At 51.4% G+C, this 11,847-nt stretch overlaps 1 protein-coding gene across 6 annotated transcripts in view; it reads left to right on the forward strand.

Annotated features, from left to right (window-relative positions):
- Positions 1 to 6,559, forward strand: part of HYOU1 (hypoxia up-regulated 1) — a 26,608-nt gene extending 20,049 nt beyond the window's left edge. For 4 of the 6 annotated variants that reach the window (XM_029207717.1, XM_029207721.1, XM_029207723.1 and 1 more), the window contains exons 12-26: positions 107 to 239; positions 409 to 596; positions 830 to 968; positions 1,503 to 1,563; positions 1,709 to 1,788; positions 2,206 to 2,391; positions 2,535 to 2,707; positions 2,787 to 2,874; positions 3,004 to 3,126; positions 3,274 to 3,407; positions 3,488 to 3,572; positions 4,222 to 4,462; positions 4,557 to 4,604; positions 4,872 to 4,922; positions 5,056 to 6,556. In XM_029207717.1, the coding sequence (XP_029063550.1) occupies positions 107 to 239; positions 409 to 596; positions 830 to 968; positions 1,503 to 1,563; positions 1,709 to 1,788; positions 2,206 to 2,391; positions 2,535 to 2,707; positions 2,787 to 2,874; positions 3,004 to 3,126; positions 3,274 to 3,407; positions 3,488 to 3,572; positions 4,222 to 4,462; positions 4,557 to 4,604; positions 4,872 to 4,922; positions 5,056 to 5,117 (1,792 nt within the window). In that variant the 3' untranslated portion in view covers positions 5,118 to 6,556. Of the gene's footprint in view, positions 1 to 106; positions 240 to 408; positions 597 to 829; positions 969 to 1,502; positions 1,564 to 1,708; positions 1,789 to 2,205; positions 2,392 to 2,534; positions 2,708 to 2,786; positions 2,875 to 3,003; positions 3,127 to 3,273; positions 3,408 to 3,487; positions 3,573 to 4,221; positions 4,463 to 4,556; positions 4,605 to 4,871; positions 4,923 to 5,055 lie in introns of all 6 variants that reach the window. The other 2 variants (XM_029207718.1, XM_029207719.1) reach the window with 2 other exon arrangements.
- The last annotated feature ends 5,288 nt before the right edge of the window (positions 6,560 to 11,847 follow it).

The following is an 11,847-nucleotide window of genomic DNA, read 5'->3' on the forward strand; positions in this document are numbered from 1 at the left end:
GGGGGGGGGCCAGGCTGTGGGCAAGTGAGTGTGGGGGGCTGGAGGGCTGGGGGGGGCCAGGCTGGGAGCTGCAGGTGGATGGTTCTGAGGCTTGGGATGCTCACAGGGAGGAGCTGGGCAAGAACATCAACGCCGATGAAGCCGCTGCCATGGGGGCTGTGTACCAGGCAGCGGCGCTCAGCAAAGCCTTCAAGGTGAAGCCGTTTGTTGTCCGAGACGCGGCCATCTACCCCATCCTGGTGAGTAAGCCTGTCTGATGGGGTGACAGGCTCCCTTTACCTCTCCCAGGGCTGTCTCCCCTGCCTCCTCTAGACTGTCCGTCTGTCTTCCTGCCATTGGTGTTCCCCGCCCTTCTTCCCCGAGACCCTCCTCTGCTCCTCCAGCGTACCTCCCCTCTGCCTGCTGTAGGTGGAGTTCACGAGGGAAGTGGAGGAGGAGCCTGGAGTTCGCAGCCTGAAACACAATAAGCGCGTCCTCTTCTGCCGGATGGGGCCCTACCCTCAACGCAAAGTCATCACCTTTAACCGCTACAACCATGACTTCAACTTCCACATCAACTATGGTGACCTGGGCTTTCTGGGGCCTGAGGATCTTCGGTGAGGGGGTGGGGCAGGGAGAGGGCTCCAGGGAGGGAGGGTTTGGGGTCTGAGGGGGACACAGGGGAAGCAGGCTGTGGGCTTGGTCTTGGGGTTGGGCTGAGCTTCTCCTCCGGGAGGAGCTTGCATCCTGAGGGTGTCCTCAGGGAGGGCCCCGCATCTCGTGCTGGGAGGCTGTGTAGGCTAGAGCTGGGGGGGGGGCTCCCCTTAACAGCTCTCTCCTCCCCACCCAGGGTATTTGGCTCCCAGAATCTGACCACCGTGAAGCTAAAAGGTGTGGGTGAGAGCTTCAAGAAGTATCCCGACTATGAGTCAAAGGGTATCAAGGCTCATTTCAACCTGGATGAGAGTGGCGTGCTCAGCCTAGACAGGGTGAGAGCAGGAGACCCCGTGTGCAGGGCGGGGGCCCAGGCCCCAGCAGGCTTTTCCAGAGCAGTTCCTCATGGTATTAGAACGTGATAAACGAAACGGGTTCTGGAGTTGGTAAACCTTAGGTTAAACAAAGCTAACCAGGGACCTGGTGTGGGCCGTCTCAGAGCCTGTAAATGCTCGTGGATGTTATAAGTTTCAGGATCTGTAGAACGGTTGAGGAACCTGTTTTTAAAGAACGGTTCTGGGGGTTAATATCTTTTAGAACATACTGGGGCAGTAACGGCCCATTCGGTTGAGTGGAGAAGTGTGAGGGTGGGCGGAGGAGGAGCTACGGTCCCCTCCTGAAAGGGCTCATAATCAACAGGGCTGGCGGTGACTCCATCCAGGAGCCCGTAGAAGGAGGCCGGTGAGAGAGCAGGCTGGCACACCTGGAAGTCACTTGGCCGTGCCTCAGCAGTCACCCGCCGGGCAGGATGCTTGTGGGGAAAAGTGGCTTAGCGTGTGCATTTCTTCACCTCGGATCCCTGTCTTCAGGTGGAGTCTGTGTTTGAGACGCTGGTGGAGGACAGCCCGGAAGAGGAATCCACTCTGACCAGTAAGATGGGTGTGCACACACGTGCATGTGTGTGTGTGTCTGTGAGAGGGTGTACTTGTGTGCATTTCGGGGAGGTGGGCGGGCCATGCCCTTAGGGTTGGGGGTGGAGTCAATGCTTTAAGTCTTTGGATTTTCTTCTTTCTAGAACTTGGCAACACCATCTCCAGCCTGTTTGGAGGTGGCACCACACAAGATACTAAAGAGAATGGTACTGACACTGTCCAGGTAAGGCCAGGATGGAGCCAAGGGAGCATGGAGGATGGTGCATGGGACCAGGCGGAGGCAGCAGGGACAGGGGGTTGGAGTGGGCATCTCAGCTGCCTAGGATGTGATAGACCTACCCCTCCTCTCAGCCCAGGCCAAGTTCACCACACCCTCCTCTGGACTCTGAGCCATCCCTGTGCTTCAGCTCCAAGGCCCACCCTCATCTCCAAACGCTTTTCCTTTGTCCAGCTAGACTGCTGCAGTCCAGATGCCTGCTGCCAATTTCCATACAGTCGTCCTCTGTCTCCCCCAAGCTGTGTCATGGGCGGTGAGCCCCTCAAAGCAGAGCCATGGGGACCTGGCATTGCCGAGCCAGTCCTGATCCCTAGGCTCTGCTAGTGACTATTGTGGGTGGGCGTGTCTGTGATTGTTTCCCAGGAGGAGGAGGAGGGGCCTGCTGAGGGGAGCAAGGCTGAGCCTGGAGAGCAAGCAGAGCCCAGGGAGGAAGCTGAGGCCCCAGCAGAGGACACCTCTCCACCCCCACCCCCTGAGCCTAAGGGGGATGCAGCCCCTGAGGGAGAAAAGACCGCAGAGAAAGACAACGGGGAAAAGCCCGAGGCCCAGGTGAGCTCTAGGCAGAGTGAGGCCAGCCTGGACCCAGTGGTTAATGGGACAGGTGCCTGCTTTGCTTCTTGGCCCCCAGAGCCCTGCCTGTGGAGGGTAGAAGGGCCAACACTTCCCCTGACATCTTGGTCTCTTCACCCCAGAAGCCAAGTGAGAAGGGTGAGGCAGGGGCTGAGGGTGTCCCTCCAGCCCCGGAGGAAGAAAAGAAGCAGAAGCCGGCCCGGAAGCAGAGAATGGTGGAGGAGATCGGGGTGGAGCTGGTAGTCCTGGACCTGCCTGACTTGCGCCAGGATGAGCTGGCCCGCTCGGCCCAGAAGTGAGTAAAGGCTGCAAGTGCGCGGAGGGTGCCCAGGGTGTGGAATGGAGCCCCTCATGCCTGCCGCCCCTGTCCACAGACTCCAGGACCTGACGCTCCGGGACTTAGAGAAGCAGGAACGGGAAAAAGCAGCCAACAGCTTGGAAGCATTCATCTTTGAGACACAGGTTGGTCGGGTGGGAAGCACACCTGCCCCAGGCCCTGTGTCTGGGGCTGGGGAGCAGGGAGGGGGTCCTGCTCCATGAGCCTTGCCCCCAGGGCCTGCTGCATGCTTGTGCTCTTGTGCACCTCCCCAGGACAAGCTGTACCAGCCTGAGTATCAGGAAGTGTCTACCGAGGAGCAGCGTGAGGACATCTCTGGGAGACTCCATGCCGCGTCCACCTGGCTGGAGGATGAGGGCTTTGGGGCCACCACAGTGGTGAGGGACCTCCCAGGACATGGTGGGCTGGATGGGAAAGGGAGGAGAGCTGGGGTGCGAGGCCATAACGAAGGATGCAGGGCTGGCTCCAGGGCTGACATGTCATCCCCTCAACCCTCTGCCCTCTCCCTTCCCCACATCCATCAGATGTTGAAGGAGAAGCTGGCCGAGCTGAGGAAGCTGTGCCAAGGCTTGTTTTTTCGGGTGGAAGAGCGCAAGAAGTGGCCCGAACGGCTGTCTGCCCTCGATAACCTCCTCAACCATTCCAGCATGTTCCTCACGTGAGCGGCCCCTTCGCTTTTCTTCCTCATTCAGTCCTGCCCTGTCCCTCCTGGACTGATGGTCTCCTCTCTGGCTGCAGGGGGGCCCGGCTCATCCCAGAGATGGACCAGATCTTCACGGAGGTGGAGATGACAACGTTAGAGAAAGTCATCAACGAGACCTGGGTAATCCCCGTGTAAATACTTAACTGGAGACTTACCTGGTGAGGTGGGCTGTCCTAGGCAGCGTGGGAGATGCGGAGAAACGGAGAGCTGGCAGCCTCTGCGTCCGGGCTTGGCAGCTAATCCGGAAGGCAGAAGATGGTTGCGTTTGAGGCCGTGTCGGATTAGTCCCAGACTAGAGTCATAGCCATGAGTCGTCAACCAGACGAGCGACAGAGCCCATCCCCGTGAGGTTAGAGAAAGCTGCTTTGAGGAGCTGGGACTTGAGCTGGATGCAGAAGGTGGGCCAGGGTTTGGGGAGGTGAGAATGACTTGTCATGAGAAGCAGAAACTGTTTTGGATGTGGGGACCTTTTTTTTTTTTTGAACCAGAGCTCAGAAGTGGAGAGATAAGGAGAAAATAATTAAGACGTTCAGCTGTAGTTAGTCCATAGTAATAGGATGTAAGCCAGAAACGTGTAGTTTGGGACTCCCATGTGGAGAGTCCCGAATGCCATTCTGAGGGGTCTGCTTACTTCTGGGGCTGACGGCCACGGGCAGCAGTGATTTGGGGTCTGAGGGAAGAGCCTGTGGTTGGTTGGGGGGTGTATTTCACCTGGGACAGAGGCGTCTGCCATCTCCGTGGCTGGCTCTGAGCCTGTCCTCGCCCACAGGCCTGGAAGAATGCAACCGTGGCCGAGCAGGCCAAGCTTCCTGCCACAGAGAAGCCCGTGTTGCTCTCAAAAGACATCGAGGCCAAGATGATGGCCCTGGACCGAGAGGTGCAGTATCTGCTCAATAAGGCCAAGTTTGCCAAGCCCCGGCCCCGGCCCAAGGACAAGAATGGGACCCGGGCAGAGCCTCCCCTCAATGCCAGTGCCAGTGACCAGGGGGACAAGGTCATCCCTCCAGCAGGTGAGGGCAGGGTGCCTGGTTCCAGGTGCTACTGGGCAGCAAGAAGCTTTCCTTTCCCTCCTGGGACTACATTTTCCTCCTGGTTTCCCTCCAGGCCAGACTGAAGATGCAAAGCCCATCTCAGAGCCTGAGCAAGAGACTCGTGAGTTGGGGGAAACTGATTGGGAATACGGGCATCACTTAGCCGAGGGGTCGGCAAACTTGCAGGTACAGCCTCTTTGCAGACGGCCTGTGAGCAGTGAACAGCCTTAGAAGGTTATTTCCAAAAACAAAATATGGAAAGAGACCTAGTGTGGCTCACAAATCCTAAAATATTTACTATCTGGCTCTTTGCAGGAAAAGTTTGCCATCCCCTCCGTTAGCCCCTTCCTTCCTTTGCAGACACTAACCCATTCCTTCCCGAAAGCAGGATCTGAACCGGCAGACTCTGAACCTCTGGAGTTAGGGGGTCCCGCAGCAGGTGAGGGCAGAGTGGGAGATGGGGGGTACCGGGAAGCCTAGCAGGGTCTGGGGGGAGATGCCTGCCCAGAACTGGGCCTGTTCCCTCCATCTCACTTGCTTTTGTTCCTTTGCTCTCCCCCAACTCCCACCAGAATCTGAACAGAAGGAGCAGCCTACAGGACAGAAGCCAACTTTGAAGAATGATGAACTATAACCCCCGCCTCCCAGTTCCCCACTCGTCCCCGCCCCCTTCTCTTACCACCTCTATTTATTAAACACCAAGGGCTGGGGGAGGTGTTGGTCCCGCCCTCAGAGGCTTAAGTTCCTCTTCTCTCACCTGTGATTGGAGGTGTGGAGAAGGGGGAGGAAGGGACAGCTCACCAGTTCTTCTGGAGTAGTTCTGTGGTTAAAACTGAAATTGTTCCGTTCCCCAATCCCACCTTCTGGTTCCCTACCCATCCAGGCCCTAGTTTGGGAAAAATCACTATTAGGTCTTAATTCTTCGCCTGTGGGTAGGTGAGAGGATGGCCGTCGGTAGTTGGTTGACAGACCTGCTAGTGGGAAGGGTGTCCTGGCTTATTAGAGGGTCTCCAGTCTTTTCTGGTCATCCTTCCCTCCCTCCCTCCCTCCTCTACCACGAGATCAATGCCACACAGGCCAGTGTCTGCAGAGCCTCGGTTACCAGGTTTGATTTCTGAGCGCCTGTCTGTGCTCTTGCCTCCTCCAGGGTTTTTGCTCTAAAAACCCCCGCCCCCATGCCTCCTCCCCGTGGGTCTCCTTGGCTTCCTCTTGCAAGTTGGGCAGTCCTCTGCTTCTAGGCCAGAGCCCTTCCATCTGGACTGCCTAAGTCAATCTAGGTCGACTCCCACCCACACGTACAACCCCCGGTGGCCAGAGTAGGCAGGGAGAAGGTGAAGAAGGGAATCCAGCTGCCTCTCCAGGGAGTGAGATGTGTGAAAACCCTGTAGCTCCCCAGCCTGTGGACTCTTGGGCCTAGGAAAGCTGTGTGCAGTGGCTGGCACAGGATGCCAGCGTCCTGCAAGCACTGTTGAAAACTGCATCTTCCTAGTAGCCTGGTACTCATTGGCCCTTTGACTTCCTGCCCCCATTCTCTCCGCTTCTGTTCTGCCCTCTCAGACAGAGCCTTTCCCTCACTTCCTGGCCCCCTGATTTGACCAAAATGTGCTTTCTACTGTGAGCCCCTGTCCTAAGACCCTGGGGGCAGGAGAGACCATGGCGTGAATGTAAAAATGCCACCTCACTCTGTTGGAGGCAGGCCTTGTGGGGGGAAGGAAGAGGGTACAGGTTGGCCTTTCTTATTAATGTGTTGCTCTGCTGGGATGGGGGCCCTTTTACCCACCACACTGGTGTTGGGCAGCCTGCCTTCCAGGATCCCATCTGTAGCAGGGGCCAGGGCTGCCACCCCAACTCCCAGGACAAGGGGGAGCCTGCTTGTGTCTGTCTCTTGTGTTGTTTTCCTCTTTTTTTTTCTTTTTTTTGCCACATTGGCAGAAATGTGACCCAGGTGTCCTACCCTGTCCTGTATGTTTGAGTTGTTTCACTAGCAGTTGAGGCTGGTTGGACAGCTTTGAGTCAAGTTGTACTTTGCTCCATTGTTAATTGAAAAGCTGTTTCAATAAAATATTTTCTACAGTTTTTTGTGCTGTGAATTTTTTAAAATATGTTTATTTCTTGAATATAAATAATGCATGTTTATAATGGAAAATTTGGAAGGTAGAAGTTTGAATAACAAAATTGCCTATAATACTACCACCAAAACATCATTAACATTTCAGACTTAGATTTTTAGACTTTTTAGACATTTTAGACTTACATTTAGATTCATGTATGTAATTTTTCTTCATGAGAACAAAACTGTGGTTTTATTTTTCCCCTGACGTCATTTGGATCCCTATATTCCAGCTATTTTTAGGTAATAATCCATTTTTAAGGTGACAACCTCATTTTACAAATAAGAAATCAGCAGTTCATAGAGGTTCAGAGGTCCAAGGAATCAGAGGTATTAGGTGACTCAGCTAGGTTTGAACTTAATTCTGACCCAATAACCCTTGCGTTATTACCCTGATACAAGAATGTGTTGCTAGAGCTTCACTACTCGTAGCACAGTTAACTTGGGTTGTTCATCAGTTATAATGGAGCCATGTTTTACCAAAGGAAAATCACTGTAATCCTTAATTATTATTAACAACGGCCTCAGTCTTTTTTTTTTTTTTTTTTTTGGTTGCACCAGGTCTTAGTTGAGGCAGGTGGGCTACTTAGTTGTGCAAACTCTTAGTTGTGGCATGCACGTGGGATCTAGTTCCCTGACCAGGGATTGAACCTGAGTCCCCTGTATTGGGAGCGTGGGGTCTTATCCACTGTGCCACCAGGGAAGTCCCTAGTCATTAATCAGTCACGTGTCTAAGCAGCTGAATAAAAAAATGACCATGAAGTTTATGTTTTTCTCTAAAGGTTGAACAATTCAGACAAGTTTTGAACCTGCAAGTCTCTTTTTGTTTCCCAATAGACTTTTTTTAAGGGCAGTTTTAGTTTCACAGCAAAATTGAGCAGAAAGTACACAGTTCCTATATACCCTCTGGCTCCATACATACTCAGCCAACCCCAGTATCAACATCCCACACCAGAGGGACGTTTGTTATGATCTATGAACCTACACATCATTATCACCCAAAGTTTACATTAGGGTTTACTCTTGGCATTGTGCATTCTTTGGGTTCCGACACATGGATAATGAAACGTATCCGTTAACATGTCATACAGAGTACTTTCACAGCTCTAAAAATCCTCTGTGGCCTGCAAATCCATCCCTCCCTCCCCTTTAACTCCTGGCAACCACAGATCTTTTTACTGTCTCCATAGTTGTGCCCTTTCCAGAATGTCATGTAGTTGGAGTCATACAGTATGTAGTCTTTCCAGGTCGGTTTCTTTCGCTTAGTAACATGCATTTAAGGTTCCTCAATGTCTTTTCATGGCTTGATAGCGCATTTATTTTTATTTATCTTTATTTTTGGCTGCGTTGGGTCTTCGTTGCTGCCCACAGGCTTTCTCTAGTTGCGGCGAGCGGGGTCCACTCTTCGTTGCAGTGTGCAGGCTTCTCATTGCGGTGGCTTCCCTTGTTGCAGAGCACGGGCTCTAGGTGCATGGGTTTCAGTAGTTGTGGCACGCGGGCTCAGTAGTTGTGGCTCACGGTCTCTAGAGCACAGTCCCAGTAGTTGTGGTGCATGGGCTTAGTTGCTCCACGGCATGTGGGATCCTCCCGGACCAGGGCTCGAACCTGTGTCCCCTGCATTGGCAGGCGGATTCTTAACCATTGCGCCACCAGGGAAGTCCCATGGGAGGAGGGAGGGGTTTTGATGCCGAAAGCTCAGCTTCTCTGTACACTGGTGCCAAATCAAATCTTGGAGACAAGACTTTTGGGTGAAGTAGAAAAGGATAGCTTTATTACTTTGCCAGGCAAAGGAGGATACGGCGGGCTTCTGCCTCGAAAAACTATGTGTCCCAACCCAGGAGGATTTGATGAGGAGTTTTATGACAATAGTTCCCAAGGGTGGGGTTGCTGACAAGATTAGGGTGCAGGGTCTCAGAGTCTCAGGTGCTTGGTCTCCTAATCTTGATGAGCTTCTCTGGTCCCTTTAATCTTGTCTCAGGTGGCTTCTTGGCTGCTCCTCTCTTGATTAGTAACTGTTTGAAGCTGCCCTTTGGAACTCAGGGAAGGTCATGGAGGCTGGAGTCTTGCCTACAAGAAACGGGGGACAAAAAGGCCTCCGTGCCCGGGAGCCCCACAAGGCCCCGCTTGGTTTCAGTTTCTAGTATCTAATGGACAGGTGTCAAGGATGCTGCTAAACATCCTACAATGGACAGGACAACCCTCACTACAAAGAATTCCCAGCCCCAATAGTGTCAATAGTGCTGATGTTGAGAAGCCCTGATTTAAATTCCCAGATATTATCTTCCTTCAATTCTTTGCTAATGTGTGTGGGAAGCAGCATCGTTCATTGATTAAGAATATGGGTTTTAGGGCTTCACTGGTGGCGCAGTGGTTGGGAGTCCATCTGCCAATACAGGGGACACGGGTTCGTGCCCCGGTCCGGGAGGATCCCACATGCCGCGGAGCGGCTGGGCCCGTGAGCCATGGCCGCTGAGCCTGCGCGTCCGGAGCCTGTGCTCCGCAACGGGAGAGGCCACAACAGGGAGAGGCCCGCGTACCGCAAAAAAATAAAAAAGAATATGGGTTTTAGGAACTGGGCTGCTGGCTGTTCCTGAAACAAATCTTTTGGCTTTGATCTTTCTTACCTTTTTAAAGGAAGATGAGAGACTTCTCTGGTGGTTCAGTGGGTAAGACGTTGCGCTTCCAGTGCTTCCACTGCAGGGGGCGCGGGTTCGATCCCTGGTCAGGGAAACTAAGATCCCGCATGCCCCATGGCCAAGACTAAAAAAAAATTAAAGGAATATAAGACCCAAGCTTGGATGATTTCTAAAACCAACACAGTATTACTACTTCAATTTTGCCAACCTGATAGATAAAAAGTGGCATCAGGGTTTCCCTGGTGGCACAGTCATTACGACGAATCCGCTGCCAATGCAGGGGACACAGGTTTGCGCCCTGGTCCGGGAAGACCCCACATAACGCGGAGGAACTAAGCCTGTGCGCCACAACTACTGAGCTTGCGCTTTAGAGCCCACGAGCCACAATTACTGAAGCCCGCGCGCCTAGAGCCTGTGCTCCACAACAAGAGAAGCCACTGCAATGAGAAGCCTGCACACCGTAACCAAGAGTAGCCCCTGCTCGTCACAACTAGAGAAAGCCCACGCACAGCAACAAAGACCCAACGCAGCCAAAAAAAAAGAAAAGAAAAGAGGCATCAATTTATTTCATGATTGAGGTTGAGCATCTTATTTAAGAGCTCTTTATAGAAAGGGTAGACAGCAGAAGCAAGAACTACAATCCTGCATCCTGTGGAACAAAAACTACATTCACAGAAAGATAGACAAGATAAAAAGGCAGAGGGCTATGTACCAGATGAAGGAACAAGATAAAACCCAAGAAAAACAACTAAATGAAGTGGAGATAGGCAACGTTCCAGAAAAAGAATTCAAAATAATGATAGTGGGGCTTCCCTGGTGGCGCAGTGGTTGAGTCCGCCTGCCGATGCAGGGGACACGGGTTCGTGCCCCGGTCCGGGAAGATCCCACATGCCGCGGAGCGGCTGGGCCCGTGAGCCATGGCCGCTGAGCCTGCGCATCCGGAGCCTGTGCTCTGCAACGGGAGAGGCCACAACAGTGAGAGGCCCGCGTAACGCAAAAAAAAAAAAAAAAAAATGACACTAGTAAACCTACTACTACATGTCAATGTAAATAATATATTCTTATGAAAAATAATTATATTTTAAGAATTGTGAGAACAGTAGGATTGTTTTACATTATTGTGAATCTCTTTGGTGTCTGACTTAAAAGAAGATCACTGTATCCTCATATCTGCTTCTGCATTCAAGTTGCTGCCTATGTTGTTTTGGTTGAAGTATATGAAGAACCTCCAGCTTCACACAGATATGAGGTTGGCAAGGGAGAAATAGTTTAATAATAGCCTTTTCAGATATCTGTGAATATTCTTTTTTGGTACTACACAAAATTAGCAGGTGGTAGTTTCTTAAAGATTAGTTGCAATGTGGAATCCGAAACCAAGTCAATGAACTTTTCATATCCTGTCAAGTTAAAACCTACTGGTCTATCTTGCACTTTGAATGGATCTTTTAACCATGCGTGATTTTTTTTTTAACATCATGCATCAGTAATTTGGAAAATGTTGGTTCACTGAATTACACAGATCTTCCAAATGTTAATGCATTTCATTACGCTATACCAAAAAATATTTGGTAATAACACCACTGATCTCATTAGAAACATGTTAAGATAGTGGGAAGCTGTCAAGTTTAGACTTCATTATTGTCAGCAAACACTATCAGCTGTTTTCCTTGAAGTGACAGGGTTACTTTGTCCATTTTGGAGACAATGTCTGACAAATACCCAAGTCTGGATAACCATAGCTCATCTCTCTCTGGGTTGTTCTTTCAAGTAAAAAATGTGTTCCATGAAAGAAGAGGCTAGTTCTGCTCACAATTCAGACTGCAAAGATGCATTTCCTTGGACAACCATGGTACTCCCATAAGCAGCAGGAGTGCTTTAGGCATACTTCACATTTCATCACACCAAATATTAAAAAGATGTGGGGCTTCCCTGGTGGCGCAGTGGTTGGGAGTCTGCCTGCCGATGCAGGGGACACGGGTTCGTGCCCCGGTCCGGGAGGATCCCACATGCCGCGGAGCGGCTGGGCCCGTGAGCCATGGCCGCTGAGCCTGCGCGTCCGGAGCCTGTGCTCCGCAACGGGAGAGGCCACAACAGTGAGAGGCCCGGGTACCGAAAAAAAAAAAAAAAGAAAAAAAAATGTGTACTCAAGAGTTCAAAGTTAATAAAATTAATGAGTTTTCCTGCTTCATCAAGGACAGTCTTAAGTGAAAGTGGCTTTTTTTCTCTTTTCTTTTTTTTTAACTTTGTGTGGTGGTGAAGAAAACAATGATTACTAATATGGTCTGATGTCACTGCCTGATTCATGCCAAGGGGCCAGCAGCTTAATTTTCCATTATTTTTACAGCATCAGTGTAGATATTAATATGCTTTAAAAAAAGGCAAATTACATCTCAGTATTATTATGAAGATAGTTTTGACCTCCCTGTCCCTCCCAAAAGATCTTGCAGGGTCCAAAGATTACACTTTGAGAACCACTGCCTTAAGTTTACCCAGAGTTTGAGCTGATTTGATTGGACTGTCGTGTTTTTTGTTTTTGGCTGGGCCGGGTGGCTTGCAGGATCTCAGTTCCCCCAACCAGGGACTGAACCCGGGCCATGGCAGTGAAAGCCGGGAATCCT

This window comes from Monodon monoceros, unplaced genomic scaffold (genome assembly GCF_005190385.1).
Source record: "Monodon monoceros isolate NGI ecotype Baffin Bay Population unplaced genomic scaffold, NGI_Narwhal_1 Super_Scaffold_7, whole genome shotgun sequence".
Classification (NCBI taxonomy): domain Eukaryota; kingdom Metazoa; phylum Chordata; class Mammalia; order Artiodactyla; family Monodontidae; genus Monodon; species Monodon monoceros.